A 19,282-nucleotide genomic window follows, 5' to 3' on the forward strand; every position below is an offset into this window, starting at 1 on the left:
TCGCAATTTTTCCTGATTTTGGTCAAAAAATCTTCTCTGAAATCACTTGTTCGATTGCTTTGATACTTGGTGTTGAGGTTCCTTAGATTGTCCGCAGTACATTTTGTTCAAATCATGCTGCAATTGGCCTATTCATATTTTTTGACATTTTTTCCGTTTTTCTGTAAAAAATCCCAAGGTTTCAAGACAAGAAATTTGCTTGTTTAATCTAACAATTCTCTGGTGGTTAATAAGCTAAGAACCCCCATAAATTATAATTTTCTGACAGCCTAGATGTAGGGAAACCTTTTGGTAACCACTGTATAACCATTGTTACATAACTATCACATGACAGGTAATTAGGATAACCTCTAAAACATTGGTTTTCCCAATGTTTAGTCCCAATAGCCTACTTCAAAATATCTAACTCAAACTTTCTAGAATGCAAGCTGTCACAACGCTCTTCTATCGTCCTTAGTTTTTTTGGAGTACAATTTTATAGAAATCAACTTGGGTTAAACTCACTACTCTAGAATTTTTTCTGGCATACAAATTGTTTTACGAGGTTTAAAAAATTCTTAGACACACTTTGGAAGATCCTTAAGACAGCTTGAGCTCACACATATTTCAGCCACATATCTCAAAGCTAACAGAACACTGGGGAGACCGATTTTTGAAAGCTTATGCAAATTACCTGTCACGTGATAGTTATGTAAAACTGGTACACTATGGTAACCAAAATGTTCTCCTATATCTACGCTTTCTGAAAATATCATTTACAGGGGGATGAGTTTATTAAGTACTAGAGAATGGTTATCTTTAAAAGGTACATTTCTTGTTTTGGAATCTTAAATTGCTCATCAGACCACTTTGAAATTTGATGTGAAGGTTGGTGTGGATGATCAATATCAGTTTTGTACAAAATGTGAAAAAACTGTATTTATCAAGTTATTTTTGCTGTTTTTTTTAAAAAAATCCAAAAATCATCTAAGTTCTTAGAATCCCATTGTCCGATTGCTTTTGTGTACAGGTTTGTAGGGATGACCTGATTCAGATTTGTTGAAATTATTTCGAATCTTGACACATATATTTGAGTATTTTGCTGGTTTTGGTCATTCAAATGATGTTTGTCTGGGCAGTTGGCTATACATGCTACATTATTCTTGCACAGATTAATGATCAGTAGTACCACTATGCAATATTACATCCCATAATGTACATGATAAACTGAATGCAACACATATCACAAGATGTATAAACTATGGCTCAATTTCTGGTTTCATAGAGTTCATCTGATTTCTTACATGTTTTTGTCTATCACAGCAAACAATTTATCCTGTACATTATGGGATGTAATATTGCATAGTGGTACTATTTATTATTAATCTGTGCAAGAATAATGTAGCATGTAACAATAGCTTGCTTTCGTCATACTTCTAATCACAATTATATAAATTAATCAATGCATTACACATTCTCTATTTCCAATAGGAGGTTCCATATGCTGACATTGAAGTTTATTTCAAGAGCAGGGAACTTGAATCGCCGAATCTTGTCGTCTTTCTTGAAGATATGAAACTTAAACGCTTTTTGTAAAGGCTGACAGTAAGGTTATTGACTGTTAATGTGAGAGTGTTGAATATGGCAGTTCACAGTGCCAGGTTTATGAACGGTGGGACCTTGATTATGTTTGCTTCTATACAACATGTTTCCTGTGCATTCCATTAAGCAAACTGTATCCAGTCTTTTTTTTGGAAACTATGTCTTATGACATAATTTTGAAGGTAATTGTTAGTGTGATAAACACTTTTGATAAACATGTTTATATGTTTATGAATAAACATGTTTAGGTCATAAACACTTATATGTGTTTAAAAAGTGTAAAAAACCAATAAACATGTAAGTCTGTTTAGTTGTTAAACGCATTGACACGTTTATTAATAAAAACACTAGTGTTCAAATCCTAAATATGTGTGTTTATTAATTAAACATTTCAAGTGTTAACTATATCTTAAACACCTTAACGTGTTTACCAAGTGTAACAGATAAGTGTTTATTTATGTGTTTAGAAGTTAAACACTTTGATTTACAGTGATAGTGCTTTGTATTTTTGTTTGCATTAACTGTGGCTTTGTATACTACTGAGGGCGTGAGACAGTATTGTGTTTTGCAAGATGGTAAAAATCTCGTTGAAAATACTACAGTGGAGTTTGAGTATCAGCGAAGCAGACTAATGATCCATAATATGACGTGTCACTATGACCTTTGTCAAAATCATGTTCAAGCTGTAGGGGGCTGTATTTCATCCAAACTCGATTCTGGCAATGCCGTTTTACATGGCTTACTATATGACCACATCAAACTGCTTCAACATACATAGAACACTGCTGCAATTCACCTATAGCAAGATACATGAACATATTACATATATTCTGAAAAATTTCCATTGGTTACCACTGCAGTCCAGAATACAACTGATCGGTGAATATTGTGTCCATTACTGATGTATATCGTGTACAGGAAAACTTCCATTATAGACTTTGTCCACAAAAATAACTGATAGCGGTATGTCACTGATAGGGGAAGAGATGACTGCTTCTGCTTACAAGATACTTAACGCATCAAGGGGAGACATTTTGGTGAAGGTCACATACAATTATGTGTATGGACGCTATTACCGGTGATATGCCATGTGTTTAGAACACATTTCTTTGGAATCCATATTAAGTCTAGCGTAACTCGACGCATAACCGCAGTACAACCGCATACTCCTTTGAGGTAATTACAACACTTAATATGTAGCTACAACAGTGCTTTAAAGTGCCATAGGCTCTCCCTTAAATCGGGCAACCAATTTTGTCTATACGCTGTCTTTGCATTAATCTCAATGACGTAGGTTTGGTGATACCTGTAATTTACTTTGGTTTGATTTTTACATTAGCCTTTACCCCAGTAAAAACTACAAGAGGTCAAACAACCAGCACAGAAGCTTTGTCAACAGAAATGAGTAGAACGGAACCAACGCCAACTACAGGTGGGAATAAGTACAAAATAGTTACTTGTCTTTATCTTTATTAGAAGGGAAGTCCCGTTGCGGGGGTAATATCAATATCTTATGTAAAGTCGAATAAATTTTAGGTCGAATACACCTATTAGTAAATAAATTGAAGGTGGTATGAGGTGATTATTTTAAGCCTTGCAAAGAATTTTAAAATATGTTTAATATTTAAAGTAATGTCTATTTATATGCTTTTCAATAGCTTGTAAGAAACGAATCGGCAATCGTATCATTGGTATTGCCTCCAAGAGTTCACTGATAACAGTAGGTCGTCCTGGTTTCCGGTCAAGTGCCAGCGACCCCCTCGTGACATGCAATGATGGAGTCTGGTCCAATGATTTTCCGCGATACTCCAGTGAGTGATACAATTGCTTACATTATTAACATTAGGCTAAACAAAAAGCTTGTAACAGTCAAAAGTTTACTTTCGCAACATAGCAAATACTGTGGTGACCAAAACCATCGGCGACATCTAAGCCCTGTACGTCGCTGTTGCCATGTTATATTTTCAGCAATTGACATCACTGTAATATGAACAACTAACAATAATTCTGTTGTTGTAAAAAAGTTCAATGTGTACGTTTTTCTGACACCTTTTTCAGATGTAAATGAATGTGATGAGGACAAAAACGTTTGTTCTCCGCTAACATCAAATCAAGAATGTATAGACGAGATTGGAAGCTACAGATGTGTCTGTCAAAAAGGATTTGTTTTCTTGGAAAACAAATTATGTGTACCTTTGTTTTTGTTTGGAAAACAATGCAATATTGACGGTAAGTTCACTTGACGTGTCATTAGTGAAGAAAATATTATACGAAATCATTCAAGTTCAGATGTGCATAGATCAAGCAGATTGATTTTTCAGACTGCAAAATTGTTATTAGGTGTAGTTTTGTAATGGTTATCCTAAATTGAAAGTGCCTAAATAATTATTCTTTCTGTACGAGCTCAAAATATTCACTTGACGCGGATTATAGTGTCCAGCATCATAAAATCAATCGAGGATAAATGTCATCAAATACCTAAATCTGACCTATGCAAACTGGAGGTTGAACCTTTTGTTTTTCGTGAAATTTTCATAGTGCTCCAGACTTCCAATTGGTGCCCTGCTGAACGTGACCCACTCACAAATACACACTGGGAATCTATACCAGCAAACTGCAGCTCACACTGGGTAAATTGCCCGAATGGATACATAGGTAATTCCCATTAAGTTTCTCATACTTCTCCATAATCTCCAACAATATTTAAAAACCCGCGTATCTACATTTCCCAAAGGATCTTAAGCCATTTCCATCCATGGAAAAATGTATGACTGGGATGAGAAAATTCAAATTTCTCGCCAATGTTGAGACCCTGCCGACATTCTAACTTCGAGCAGGTGATAGGAAGTCTGGTTCTATACTTACATATATGACGAGAACTTTTTGTCAGCCTCTTTGGCAGCATCGATTTGACTTTACATTCCCACTGCACTGTTGGAGACTCTGTCTTGAGCCTCAACACTGACCAGGCAGTATTTCAATTCAATTTAATAAGCTGGCAGGCTGCCAAACATTTCAGACTATGTATTGGTGAGAATCAGAATGTCACTCCTAAGAATGACAACACGGTTTCACAATTAGAGAGTGGAACTTTCTCAGCTAAGGAACACATTTCGTTTACATGTTGCCTATACCAGCGGCACATAATGTCATACGCAATAAATGAATTGGCGGCTCGCGCGCGCGCGCACACACATACACACACACACACACACACACACACACACACACTCTCTCTCTCTCTCTCTCTCTCTCTCTCTCTCTCTCTGACTGAAAGTTATTTCATATTCACATTTCCTTTCCCATACAGGAAAAATGTTGCGATTTTGTGACGTACGAGGTGAATGGTGGGACCCCTATACTACTGAATGCAAATCGGAAGACCTTATGAATATGACTGAACAGGTCAGTGGCAGTCCAGTTTGTCAAGATGTCAATACTTTATATTAATGTAGAATATGCAGCAACAGTGTGTATGACAAAATGACATAGTTCAGGAGTATTCGTTTCCAACAAGACATTCTAAAGAGAAGGGAGAGTACGTTTTCAATCCGTGAACATCTGCCGGGTAAATTCATATTAACACACTGAATTCAAGTGTAACTAAATACAACCGTGAACTTCTCCGTCACGAAGGATTAATTTTTATCAAATGTACTTTAAACACACACCATAAATCATACAATCTGATAATACAAATTAATATGTTGGTTTTTCTCTCTCAACTCTGATCTTCTCATTTCGAAATACCGTGTTTGATGAACGGTAATTACTTTTGTGCAGTGCCGATCGTTATATTAAATCGAGATATCATGGACATCCAATACTTCTGACTGAGAAATGTTTTTTGCTAATTAATAGCAGGTAGACGCTGGCACCTTTTCACTTAATTGGTGTGCTTAACCAATAAAAACAGTCCAGCTTTCCCATTAGTATATATTATTTGATGCATTGTCGTCTGTAAAGCAAATGTTTTTCAAATCAGTGTATGTGAAAGTGTGAACTTACACCTGCATTATGCTATCATAAAATTGCGTGTGCGTTTTACGTACGAACTGAACATCAGAGAGTTCAAATTGTACAAACTACAACAATCTTACAACGATGTCAGGTCAAACAAATACTGATTTGGTCGCTGCCCCAATTAATTTTCACCGCTGGCTGCGCTGTGCTACCGGAAAAGGTAGAGTATTTGCAACAACTCTTATGAGCAATGTCACTGAACAGTGGTATGAACAGTCACATGACAAGGTCATGAAAGCCACGTAGACATGGAAAAAATACTGTATCGAATCGCGGATTAACGTTAAATTAAAAACGAAGTTCAGATCAATCACTTGCACTATTTTCTTGTGCAACATGTGAAACAGTGTTATGTTTCTGCGTTCGTGTTTAGAGTGCAACAGCAGGCAATAATAATAAGCACGGAAATTAGATGAGGAAATATCAAACGTAGAAATCATTTGCATGGCTTCACTTTAACCCTCTGGTGCACTTCTATAACACCATTTTTGGAAGGACGATTATTGGTTATTATATTTTGTGTGTTACTTTTAGGATCGGGACAATCCCGTCTTTCGCATGCAGGGGATGCATTTTAAAATAGGCTATCTTTCTTACCCAATTAGTAACGTCACTGCCCGATCCAATACAGCAAAGTGTAATCAGGGTATCAATTAAATATTTCAGGTAACTGACTTTAGCATAGCATCAACTACATCACGATTGCTCACCTACATCACTCTGTCCATAGACACGGCATATGCGGGTGACGTGTTGTTGGCTGGCTACCTGATATATGATATAACATATAATGACCCGCTTTTGCCACCAGGTCATGACGATGATAAAATGGTTTATCTACAGGTAATGCATGCATTGACATTTAAACTATTTAATCCCTCTGAGGATTATGTAATTTATGGATCAAGACGATTAAACTAATTCAGTAATTTATCTGTCAAAACAATGTAAATATTTCGTCCTTCACATCAAGTTGTGGATTTGCTTTTACCATTGATTGACATCGAAACGTCAGTTCTGACACCATTCAGTATTCAGGGTAAAAGGTGTCTCAAGGTCTTTGTTAAGTCTTTCCTTGAATTAAAAATTTGCTTACATTTTCCTAATTTCTGTATAAATAAAGAATAAATATACGGGGTCACCATACAAAGTTTGGATTTAAAGAAACGTCTCACCTAAAATTCACCCATAGTAAAGTCGATTATAAGTGTCATTATACTCTTCTTTAACTCACGGGCGATATCACAATTTTCGGTTTTTACGGCGACATGCCAGTAAAAACTCTAGTTACTACTGTTGTAACATTAGTTTCAAGATTGGTCATAACGAGTATAAGTTTGATAAAGCAATAGACAAATTTAGGGGCATAAACAAGTACTGTTTCGGTGGCGCATTTTTCTGTCCATAAAAATATTATGCTTATATTCAATTATAATAGACGTCAGGGAAGCACTTCTGTTATTTTTTTGGTCAAACTAAGCAAAAAATTGTTGTACCTTTCGCACTCGTTTCACGTTTAGGCTGTAGGTATGACTATAATGTACTATGTTAGGAATACTTCATTTCTAATTGTTAAAAATATTATGATATTGCTCCATTTTCAGTCGATTGTAGACCTTGTTAGTCGATTGTTAGATGCCGACACAGAACCAAGTTGGATCCAGATTCATGAAGTAGGTAATCTCTTTATTTGTTAACATGTTATGAAGGGGCTGGGCATAAATATTTTGTCCTTACCTAGCTGTGCATGTTTTGATATCAAAGCAGGAAAGGGGAATTGTGACATTACACATTCCCAAGTGTTTTTTTTCGGGTATTGGCCAGCACATATCTAAGCAAACAATATGATGTATGAACAAAACCGTGTAGTAAAAAAAAAATTCAATTATGATCAAATTTGCTTGTGGTAAAAGATCGAAATTAGTGACTGTTAGCCATACTATCTATTAATCTTCCTTGTTAAAACCACTTTCATCTTGTGGTTAGTAAGTTCAAGAACTGAAATGTTTTGTTACTTTTTTCAGACCAGGGGCGTCCATTTGGGTGCAATAGCTTTGTTTGACAAGCTTGATAGATTCGCCGAGACCGTACAACGTTACGTCGGTCAGGTCAACAAGGATATCAGGCTAAACAGCAAAAATATAGGTATTAAAAGATTTCATAGATTTGGTACAATACTGCTTAATTTTGTGGAATTCCATTTTGACCATGATTTTCAAGATTATCTTCATTAAAATCTAACTATCACTATCCAGTAACCCCTTCTCGAAATGTCAAATAATAGATTGACGTCTCCTGTAATTTTGAATTGAAAATGATACAAATACATGCAAAGTTTTATTGAGTTTATGGTAACACAAGCTATCTGGTAAGAGAAGAAGAGTTCACACACGAGTTTCCTTTTTGTTTCAAAAGGCTTTGAAGCGAGCCAAGTCCAGTCCCAAACAAGTGACATGGAGTTTCCGAGCAAGGTAAAGTCTGCAAGAAATAAGAGATCACAGAAAAGTGTTTGGTACGAGGTAGATGAAAGAGGGAGTACAGTCGTCATACCGAAAGAGAATATCGTTCATCGAAATTCAGGTATGTCATATCTGAGTTATCAGATATTACACATTTACATCTATGCATAAATGGATGGATGTGAAACTTATATTCTATGCGGTCATTGCCCTTTCAATCGAGGGAAGGAAATCCTCTGCTGTTACAAGGGAATGTTCTAGAGAATCCGATTGCACAATGGTGCATTTTTTACTGCAAGGAAGTATTACTAATACGTTTATTTTACAATTTCAAGCAGATAAAAGCACAGTTATCGTTTTTGCCTACAAGAACCCAGCTAACATCCTTCCACCTGGAGTCAAACAAGGGTGAGTTATCAGTGTTAGGTTTTGTCGAAAATGCATTAGCTCTACAGTTTCATTTTCAATAGACATCGATTGTACCTTCATTCAAACTTCATCAGTTAGAACATTTTAACAAAGTTACATTTGGTACTGATGTAAGTCTTCGTGCAAGTAGTCCGTCATTGATAAGCGCGATGGCAGGAAGTCTCAAACTGAAGATCACGGAAAAATATTACGTCATGTTATAAACATTGGAGTCAAAAACGTATTCTTTTACAATCACTTATATCTCTTCTGTCAAGAACAAACAGACAGTGGGTGCGTACAATAACTGCGACGAAGAAAGTTGAGAGAGTTAACAGTCCTGTGATTTCAGTCAGTATCTACAAAAGTGAAGAAACCAAACATGGAAAGAAGCTTCAAGAACCTCTGACCTTTATGTTGTACCACAAAGAGGTAAACACTGGCATATACTACTCCTTAAGTATGTCTCGTATTGTACACTTTCAATCCAGTTATTGGAAGCGACTTGCGTTAATATCTTCGATATCTGCTGACAGCTGATGTGAACTATAGGAACGATTTTAACTTACATATTCATAACAAGTCATTGACAATGACACAGTCCCCACTTGTTAATGGGAACTTTAACTCTTAACCTGCCAAGTCCATATTTCACCACCAGGTCAAGATTTTTAAAATTAATAAAACACAACATATTCCATATAGTGTATTTTAACATAATACTATACATTTGAAGGGTGTTGAAAACAAAAATACTGTTTCGTTAATTCTTTTGGACTAAAGATGCTGTAACAGACCAAGCCAAGTGGGTTAGAATACGTCGTGTTTTGGCTCAAAACCCGCTTTTTACTGACTTAGCTGATGGGGAATTGATACCGTCTGGCAGGAAAAGGATTAACTACAAGTCCTCTGAGAGGACTACTGTAAGCCATACTAATTACAAAAGGTCATTAAAATGAATCAATTAGTAGTTAATCGACAGGATGCTGCCAAACATTTTTGCATCCTATCCTAACACTGACAGATTATCACCGGTACCATATTTCATAAAGTTTGATGCAGTACTTTGGACATTCACCCTAAAAACAAAAATCCGTTATGTAAATGCTAACTACCAATTAATTAATATATATGTATGATACCACTAAGTGTCATTGATTTGTATTTACAACACTATGAGATCAAAATCTGTACCAAATTTCATCAAATTTAACGCAGTATTTGTGGATATATCACTCTATTTAGGAAAGTTCATTACATATGCAATTACAAATTGATAAACTTGACACTAATTAATGTCTTTTCACTGTTAAAGCAATTTGATTTCAACATCTGTACCAAGTTTAATGAAATTTGTTGAACTATTTCTTGACATATCTGCCTAATTACCAAAATTCATTAAGTATGCAAGTAAGCAATTAATTGACAGGAAATTACTACATATCTCTGCACGCCATTTGACTAGTGGAAGGAAAAAATCTGTACCACGTTCATTAAATTTGATGCACCATTATTAGGCATATGACAATATTTATGAAAGTTCATTAAATATGTAAATTAGCAATTAATTGACATGATTCTGTTTAATGTGTTCACATAGTATTATAATGCTGACAGATCAACATCTGCATTCTGCACCACTTTTCATAAATTTTAAAACAGTATTTCTGGAGAGAGCCCATTAATTAGGAAAACGAGCGAAATATGCAAATTAGCAATTAATTAACATGATACTGCTAAGTGTCTTTGTACACTAGTGTAGGGCTATGTGCTAAAGATTTGTATCATTTGTTTCATTAAATCTGTTGCAGTATATTCTAGACATCACCCTAATTGCAAAAATTCATCAAATATGCAAATTAGCAATTAATTGATGCAATACTGACAAATGTCATTGACTGACATTAGAACTCTGTGTGAAATCATCTGCACAGAGTTTCATATAATTTGGCACACAATGGGCAAATTGCTTGATATACAACAATATATACACATATACTGATTCTGCACATGTGTCAAATACGTTCAGTATACAGTATGTATGCTAATAAAATGCGAAAATACAGTGTACACTTAGTGTGAAAAGATCTGCATTACGTATACTCATGATCTGCATAGAAATACGCTACGCATATCAACGTATTGGAATGTTCCATATACAAAGACATACTCTGCATATGCAATTAGTATTCTGTTCCATATACATCAATATACGTAAATATGCTAAGCGCATATCAAGCATTTTGTCTATTGTGTACCAAAAACAGCGCTGTAATCCAGAATTATGCAAATTAGCACTAATTATGCATGCCAAACAAATATAAATAGATCTGCATATGTATGCCACAGTGTAGTATCCTTGTACCTAGTTTAAAAAGAATTGGCACAGGCATATCTCAGATATCTGCAGTCATGATTCCCTAATATGCATGGACACAGCATTAATATTAATTTTATCCTTGAACCCCTGTGGATCATACCTGGGGACCCTGTGGATGGATATCAAATACAAGAAAGAAAACGGCCCTAACACAGCCATTTTTAATCGAATCGTTACAAAAATCGGCGTGCATATAAATATGATAAATATCAATATATGTACCAATTTCCAATGCAATCGCGCCCGGCATCGCTGAGAAATTTACGTGAACGAACGCACTGTCATCAAATATAAAAAAACAAAATGGCCGCCACACAGCCATTTTAAACAGGATCAAAATCAATGTGCATATGTATAACATATTGAGTAATCTATGTATCAAGTTTGAATTGAATCGCTGTTAGCATCACTGAGAAATTTGCGTGAAATACGCACTGGCATCAAATTAAGGAAACAAAATGGCCGCCAGACTGCAATATTGGATCTGATGGTAAAACAAATCGACGTGCATTTGTATGGCATAGGTGATAATCCTTGTACCAAGTTTGAACAAAATCGCTCCAGGCGTCTCTGAGATATCTGCGTGAACGGACGGACGCACGGACATGACCAAACCTGTAAGTCCCCCGGACAGTGTCAATGGGGGCTAATTCGCATAGGCATATCTCAGATATCTGCATTCATGAGCCCCTATGCATGGACATAGCATTAATATTATATATTTTACATAGGGATTATTATATGTACTAACTTTCAATGCCATCGCGCCCGGCATCGCTGAGAAATTTACGTGAAAGAACGCACAGTCGTCAAATATAGGAAACAGAATGACCACCACTCAGTCATTTTAGAACGGATCAAAACAAAAATCAATGTGCATATGTATAACATATGGAGTAATCTATGTTCCAAGTTTAAATGGAATCGCTCCTAGCATCACTGAGAAATTTGCGTGAACATACGCACAGACATCAAATACAGGAAACAAAATGACCGCCACACGGCCATATTTGGTCGGATCACAAACCAAATCGACGTGTATATGTATGGCACATGTAATAATCTTTGAACTACGTTTGAATGAAATCGCTCCAGGCGTTTCAGAGATATCTGCGTGAACGGGCGGACGGACGGACATGACCAAACTTATAAGTCCCCCCGGACGGTGTCCGTAGGGACTAATTACACAAGTATTATCCAGTCTTGTGATTGGACGAGCCTTAATCACGTTATATAGAACAAATATGACAGATTGTTACTTAGGTAATACAGCTCTGTCACATGGGCTGATATTACCCCGTCGCCTGCATGCCCTAAGCATGGTAAAGATAGAATACTCTAGTATAGGCAAGATGACAAAATGTTGCCCGCCACAGAGAGTTTGCCTATGACGGTAACATTGATAATGCCGGAGCAAAAGGCTATTATGTTTTATCAATATTTAAGAAAGTCGGCATGGTCAAAAGGAACAACCAGGACATTTCTGTCCATTAGCTATCATAAAAATGCGTTGACTCAGCGGAGTTGCGTACTAAAATTTTTACCGAAGAAGAATTCTATCATTTTCAGTGCTTTTTGGCCATGATTAAAATAAAATGTGTAGCCCTGAAAATGTTGCAATAGACATGATTTTATCCGGCTGCTTAAGTTACTGAGTCATTCTGTATGGTGTTGTATGGGTCCGCTGCAAACCTTTAGTCTTATCTTTGCCTAATGTTAAATGGTATCATTGAGGAAGCAAGTATTTGACAATTGCGCTAAACTGGCCTTCATCTAAGAAATACTTGTAGTACGCTTTTACATTCTAAAACATAGATCGCACTCAACATGTTATTTTTCATTATAGGATGGCTACAATGCTAAATGTATTTCCATGATCTACGGAAACCCAGCAGCGTAAGTTGTTATCTATTTAGATCTGAATAATGTTCAGCCGATAGTAGAGATAAAATGTATTAACAGAGTGCACTGTTGTGTGTAGTCTTTCTTGGTCGAAAAATAAACGTAGAAAATTTAAGGAAGATTTTTTGTAATCTGGTTTTGTAATTGTATATTTTTGTCACAAATGTGTTTAATATGTGTCATTCAAAAATATCATCATTTAAGAAACATTTAATAATTGAATTACATGGTCGGTCGTTTTATTTGATACCAAATATAGTGTATGGAACTATGGCAACTGTGTAAAGGTGGACCACAATGCAACAAGTGATTTCACAGAATGTCAATGTGATAGTGAAGGTAGTGTAGCGATAATAACAACTATGGGGAAAATACCAACGGTAAGATTTGTTCTTCGTAATTCTTATTTGCTTCGTATGCCAGGATCATTAATACATGCCTCGATGTGAATGCACAGCAGTGCATTGATTTGAAAAGGGATATCCGGGGAATTAGCGGGCGTTGAACGATGTGCTGACCGGTTTCTATGGTTATCCGGTCCAGTGAAGCCCTTCGACATTTTCGACGTGAAAGACGACGCTGAACGCTAGATGTAACTATCCATGCGCGCACTTATATTTTGATTTTCGTTAAAATCTGTTTTATGTTGGTCGATGATGGTAAAATTGTTTAAAAATGCTCTGCATGTAACTAAATGTCATATAGCATTAACTGTGAAGAGGCATGAAATAAAAATAATATTGCCTGAATACATGGGTTTATGTTCCCTAGCAGCAGGAGATAATTTGGCCTCCTGGCGTCGGGTAAGTTGTCAACTGCTCTCGGGCATATAAACCCATGTATTCAGGTGATAATATAAAATTGCTTACAGTATATCTAACATGATCAGGTATTGAATGCAAGTTACATCAATACTGCCGATTTGGCACAACTTTATCAATTGACAATTCTGTGTTGCTTCAAGTTTATAATACCACTCCACTTTTTCTTTCTCGATGATAGCCATTTCCAGAGTACGCTTTAAGCTCAATTATTGTGATAGCAAACAGTCTGGCAGCGTTCTTAACAGCGTTTACCTACGTGATGCTGTGCCTAAGAAGGTAATGCTTTTGTTTGCCTATTTTCCCTTTTATTGTACGGACATACAGAAAGAATAGCATTCATGTTGCCGTCAACATGTATCGAAACTTTTCTTGACTCAAAATGTACTTTAATTCATACGGTATAAATGGAAACGGACAACTGTTATTTCTCATCACACTTCATTGTGTTTGATTCCTTCCCTTATGATACTGTTGAGGTACAGCTTATTTTGTTAGTGTGTTTAATGAGTTTATGTGATTGGCAACTACAATTCACTCGTGCAGCATGCCATTTTCTCCATATGTTTATATTTGTTCTACAATGAGCTAACTTTAACGCACCATTTTACAGAAAAATTGGCAGTGTCAATCTTAACGTATATTTTTTTGCCTTTCAAAGTCACGACACCACACTTTGAAATGTGTATTACCTATGGTGATACTTAGAGGGATGGCATCTAACAGATTCAGCCACATAAGAATTCAGCCTTCACCCAAGGTCTCTCAATATCTGTCAGTTATTCATAGGTACATTCATCTCTCAAAACTTGATTACCCGTTGTCTTTTAAGCTTTTCTCAAAAAATAATATTATAACAATTAAAGCCAGATGTTTTGTAGAAAACTTCTCACCAGCCACAAAATGGAAAGACGAATCTGTGACACCAGGCAAATGGACGTTTCCTCTTTCTTAAAATGGATCTCTCTATTCAGGAGTAGACACTGGAGATAAGCCGATACTAGCAAAACTTACCTATTTTGTTTCTTTTGCTTTTGTGATTTTCGGTTCATATTTTATCATTTTTTTAGTTTTCTTTTAATTATCAGTCACTAGGGGTAGAAACAAAATGCGAAATGTTATTATTTGTCTATTTATATATAAGTATATGAAAAAGGACTTCCGCAACGTTTTCATTTTGTTCACCTTGTTCCGTTAATTTAATACTTTTCTGGTTATCCGTAGGATTACGACGGATCACTACTTTGTGTGTGCAAGTCTTACCTTGTCATTATCGATATATTTTGTCACAGTGGTCGTAGCGATGAATATGGACAGAGACACGGTAATGGACAATCCATTTCCTATAGCACTGTTTTTATAGTCGTTGTGGGGGAGTAAGAATTGCCAGTGCAAGGACAAAGACATCACCTGGCAAACCATAGCTTCCATCAAAACTCCATGAAAGTTTTGAGACAGGAAAGTGAGACATGTTGTGTTACATTTAAACGACTTAAAATACTCCCGTCATAAGTCTAGTATAAGTAAACCACCTACCTACTGACTAGGGGCTATCACGACAATAGCTGTGAATTAATAGAACCGATGCGATCTCATCACTATGACCATGTTTGAAAGGCACACACCCTATTTCTTTTAGATACCTTCTGTGACTACTGAACTCGCTCCCTCCCTTATAATTCCTATGATTTAAATAATTCCATAATTAATACTATCATTTATTTCAGGAAAACTGTGCAGCGTCAGCTATAGCATATCACTACGCGCTTGCTAGTAGCATTGCCTGGGTTTTCAACTTTTGTCTGCAACATTTTCTCAAGCTGCGGTTTTGCCAACACAAGAATATTTACGCAAGGTGACTATCACTCATGCCATGCTCATGAAAACAATCCTGAACAATATGAAAATCATGATGACAGGCTATAACAGGCACAACGATATGAGACACAGCAATGTTTCTAGCATATGAAACTATTTATGCGAAGAGCTATTGTGCAGCAATGTATTGTCGCTTAATATCCAATAAATTAGCACTATTCGGATACATCTTGATACGTATTTTGGCGTAATCTTGGTAAAATTTATAATAGTGACAAGATGTTCGGATATTGGACACCTAATCAGCAAATTACCAAGCTATATTGCGAGCAAAAGCGTGAAAAAATTGGTAATTAGGAAGTCACTTTAAGTTTAATAATAAAGTTATTTGTACCCAGATAAACTTTGTGTATCATGCCCCAACATGCACGTAGGTATACTGTTGCCGGTAACGAAATGCGACATAGTGTTTAATTGTGGCTGCTTGTTACTACATAGAGTCGAGTGCGAATAATCATAATGTCAAGGATACAATAAATCACTGCAGCGTTGAGCAAAGGTAGCTTTGCAACCTATTCTTGTCTTATTTTTAACTATTCAAAGAAACCACTAATTTACAACACATTGGGATTTCTTTTGAAATCCAAGAAGCACTAAATACTACCACAAGCTTGAAAACTACTTTAATTTAGAGGCATGCCGTACGGTATTATCCCCATATCGTTACTTTGTTTATTCGCCGAGAAACCCTTGTAGTATCTGACAACAAACTCTTTACTCAATTATTTGTACCCAGCTAAATTTAATGGCAATATTCCCCTTAAACATCCACGTGTCTGTAATTGATTGTAATTAAAATCTATATCACTATCTACTCATCAAAGTAGCTTGCCAATTACCAGGTGAATTCAAATTTGCTGTAGACTTGGTAATTCGATGATTAGGTGTAAGTTTTTCGGGTTATGAGTCTAGATGTCAACCATTAGAAATAGTATTAATTCATGTAGATGTTTTGTTAGGACGTAATGATTACGTAATCTATGACATTTTTTTTCCGCCAGGGTTTGCTATATCATTCTTGGATGGGTAATTCCTCTACTACTTGTGTTAACCTGTACATTGCTCTGGCCAGGCAGTTATGGCGTTGAACATACGTAAGCTATATATAAATTTATAATATGTCACCCTGAGTAGGCTTTTTACCAAAGTAATCTTTGTTATTATAGTGACGAATCGCCGTTGAATATCTGTCACCGGCTTTATTTTTAAGTCGTTTTCAAATACCCCGTCACAAAACTTTGCAAAGTTAAAGCATAGATAAGACTGGCATTCATAATATCCAAGTCACTCATCGACTTTCACCATCAATGGAGTGTGGGCGCTAATACAAATCGTTATCCACACAGTGCAATTCATTCATAACCTTTCTATAAGTGTGTGAAAATTGTAGGCCGCCATTATGCACACTTATATAAATGTCAATTAATACAGGGGCTTTGCTTTTATAACGCTTCAAGTGTATATTTACTTATTGTCAAGTCTTTTATTTTGCAGGTGTCGGGTGCCACACAAGGTCGAAATTTACAGTAGTACAGTTGCCTTTACAGCATTACTGATATTGGTATAGTATTTATTGATTTATCTTTTTAGCTCACATTTGGTATACCAATGTGAGGTTATCGTATAAGCTGAAGTCGGTGGCGTCCGTATGTATGTGTGTAAGTATGTGTGTGCGTACGCACAGTATGTCCGTCAACATCAAAAACACGCCAACCGCTGCACGTTTTAGCTTGGTAGTTGGTTTGATGATGCATCCTGGGCTACAGATGGGATTTTGTTCAAATGAAGTTTGCATTGCCCAAATTATGCAAACGAGCATATGAAATGTGAAAACGGTAAAAAGTAAATAACTCAAGAACTGCTGTTTTGATTGCTCTGAAAATTATTTTGCAAGTACCATAGGTGGACCTTATACAATTTTATACACATAGTGAAGATATCTTGAATTTTGTATTTTTGCTGATTTTTTTGCTCTTTTCCCTCATTTTAAGTAAAAATTCTTCTTCTCCGAAACCGCCGGTCCAATTGCACTCAAATTAAGGTTGGATATTTACAATGGTGTTACTCTTCTATTTTTTGAAATTACGACAAAATTGGCAAAATTACCGTTTGGGGCAATTTTTGTTATTTTTGGTCAAAAACTGGTACAAACTAGTTTGTCTTTAAAACTACTTGAAAGACAGCTTTTATATTTGGCATACAGATGCCCAGGGATGACAATAGTTGGATATGTGGAAATTGTCCTGAAATATGCAAATTTGTATTTTTACGACAGTTTTGTCATTTAAGGTCAAGAAAATTTGTTCTCAAAAAACACTTGTCTGATACCTTTGTAATGTGGTGTAAAAGTCCCGAAGGGATTAGTTAGATAAATCCTCTGCTCAAGGAAAACTCCCAAATCTGTATAATAAAGGTAATGTTCTCATTATGTGACCTTAAATGACCTATACCAACCCAGGATATGTTGTGGGACAGTGGATAAGGCTGTTAACATAATTTTGTCCTATTTGGTGTCAATTTGTGGTGAAATTTGATCCAGAAAACAAAGCTGAGGTTCAATTTTTCATTGCAGACCAATGTTTACAACTTTTTCATGTAAAAGACACAAGAACTGATAAGAAATTTGGATCCAGCATAATTTCAGATGTCATAATCACCCCAACAGTGGAAGGCATTTTACAATCTGTAACTAACTTAAGTGCTTTTTACATTCAAATGACAGAACTGATAGCATTTTAAAAATCCCCAAGGTTGTAAATAATTCATCTACTTTATATTTTCTGCCATCTGGCCATTGTAGCTCTATGTAAATACGTTGATTAATACCAAGGATTGGGAAATTTGATATTGGAGGGGAGAAGGTGTAGGAGATTGATGATGTAGCATTATTTTTTTTACCTGATCCTTTGTACATTATTTTTCCCACTCTCCCACCTTTACTTTTTGTCGAGCCTTCTATGGCTGATTGCTTTCTATTGACAGTTGTTAATGTACATAGGATCTGCTTGTCCAATTTCTATACAGCTAAAGTTGATATGCAAGTTTCTAAAGTTGACCTCCAGTACCCGAGTTGCAGATCTTACTTGCTTTTGTCATTCTCGTCTTTCCGATTGTACTGTGCAGAAATCATAACATCATAGAAGTCGTAACATCAATGTAGAATTTCGCTGCATTGAACAGATAGCTCATTGTTGATCTTTGGTATCCATACTACCGTACTAGTGTGTACCAATTCCAATCAAATGTGAGTGACACCGTATCATTAGCGTATTTTTTATTTATTTGTCTTTTTTATACATTTGTCTTTTTATTTATTTATCTATTTATTTATTTATCTATTGATATATTCATTCCTTGCAATTCATTCACACAGGCGTCCCAAAAATAATATGAGCAGCAAGGTACTTTGCATTTTGTTAAGTTGTCAGTCAGAAAACAGGAAAATAAATCATTGTAGTCGGTTATGGCAAATAAGCCGTCTTGAAGAAAATAATTTAAACACAACGATGCTGTACAATTTCTGTTCCCCGTGAAAAGAGAATTTTTGTTTTGCTTCAAGTTATTTGAATTTGGTTTAATGTTGAATCTTGCTAAAGAGCGTTCATTTTGCAACGTTATCATTTGTAAATTATTGTCTGTCAACAGGCGAGTTGGATCATGATCACTTATATGTACTTCAAGTTTGACTTCCTGGTGTTCACCTATGGTTCTGGACAGTGGTACATTTTAAGGTGCGTAAAATGCCTCAATAGTTATTATTGGCTGTTTAGTTAATGCGCGACAACGAATATCGACATTGTACAAAAATGTATAAAACGAGTGTTTGCTTC

At 35.9% G+C, this 19,282-nt stretch overlaps 1 protein-coding gene and 3 long non-coding RNA genes across 4 annotated transcripts; all 4 read left to right on the forward strand.

The window, feature by feature from the left end:
* Positions 1-3,657: 3,657 nt before the first annotated feature.
* LOC139146933 (uncharacterized) lies at positions 3,658-4,977 on the forward strand. The gene is made up of 3 exons (XR_011555614.1): positions 3,658-3,810; positions 4,120-4,236; positions 4,892-4,977. It is a non-coding gene; the product is annotated as an uncharacterized lncRNA (long non-coding RNA).
* Positions 4,978-7,200: 2,223 nt separating this feature from the next.
* On the forward strand, positions 7,201-8,146 carry LOC139146940 (uncharacterized). The gene is made up of 3 exons (XR_011555615.1): positions 7,201-7,277; positions 7,629-7,749; positions 8,020-8,146. It is a non-coding gene; the product is annotated as an uncharacterized lncRNA (long non-coding RNA).
* Positions 8,147-8,340: 194 nt separating this feature from the next.
* On the forward strand, positions 8,341-15,433 carry LOC139124081 (uncharacterized). The gene is made up of 7 exons (XM_070690217.1): positions 8,341-8,471; positions 8,750-8,903; positions 12,698-12,747; positions 13,013-13,133; positions 13,756-13,853; positions 14,799-14,898; positions 15,302-15,433. Exons 1-7 carry the CDS (start codon positions 8,341-8,343, stop codon positions 15,431-15,433), a joined length of 786 nt encoding a protein of 261 aa, XP_070546318.1.
* A 957-nt stretch (positions 15,434-16,390) lies between these two features.
* Positions 16,391-19,184, forward strand: LOC139146946 (uncharacterized). The gene is made up of 3 exons (XR_011555616.1): positions 16,391-16,546; positions 16,947-17,013; positions 19,098-19,184. It is a non-coding gene; the product is annotated as an uncharacterized lncRNA (long non-coding RNA).
* The last annotated feature ends 98 nt before the right edge of the window (positions 19,185-19,282 follow it).

Source organism: Ptychodera flava, chromosome 2, assembly GCF_041260155.1.
Source record: "Ptychodera flava strain L36383 chromosome 2, AS_Pfla_20210202, whole genome shotgun sequence".
NCBI classification, from domain to species: domain Eukaryota; kingdom Metazoa; phylum Hemichordata; class Enteropneusta; family Ptychoderidae; genus Ptychodera; species Ptychodera flava.

Excerpts from the sequence above, each read along its gene's own strand:
- LOC139124081 (XM_070690217.1), top strand. The coding sequence starts at position 8,341 with ATGGTGCATTTTTTACTGCAAGGAAGTATTACTAATACGTTTATTTTA. Across the intron at positions 13,854-14,798 it reads GTGATGCTGTGCCTAAGAAG|GATTACGACGGATCACTACT; the intron begins GTAATGCTTTTG and ends GGTTATCCGTAG. Across the intron at positions 14,899-15,301 it reads TGAATATGGACAGAGACACG|GAAAACTGTGCAGCGTCAGC; the intron begins GTAATGGACAAT and ends CATTTATTTCAG.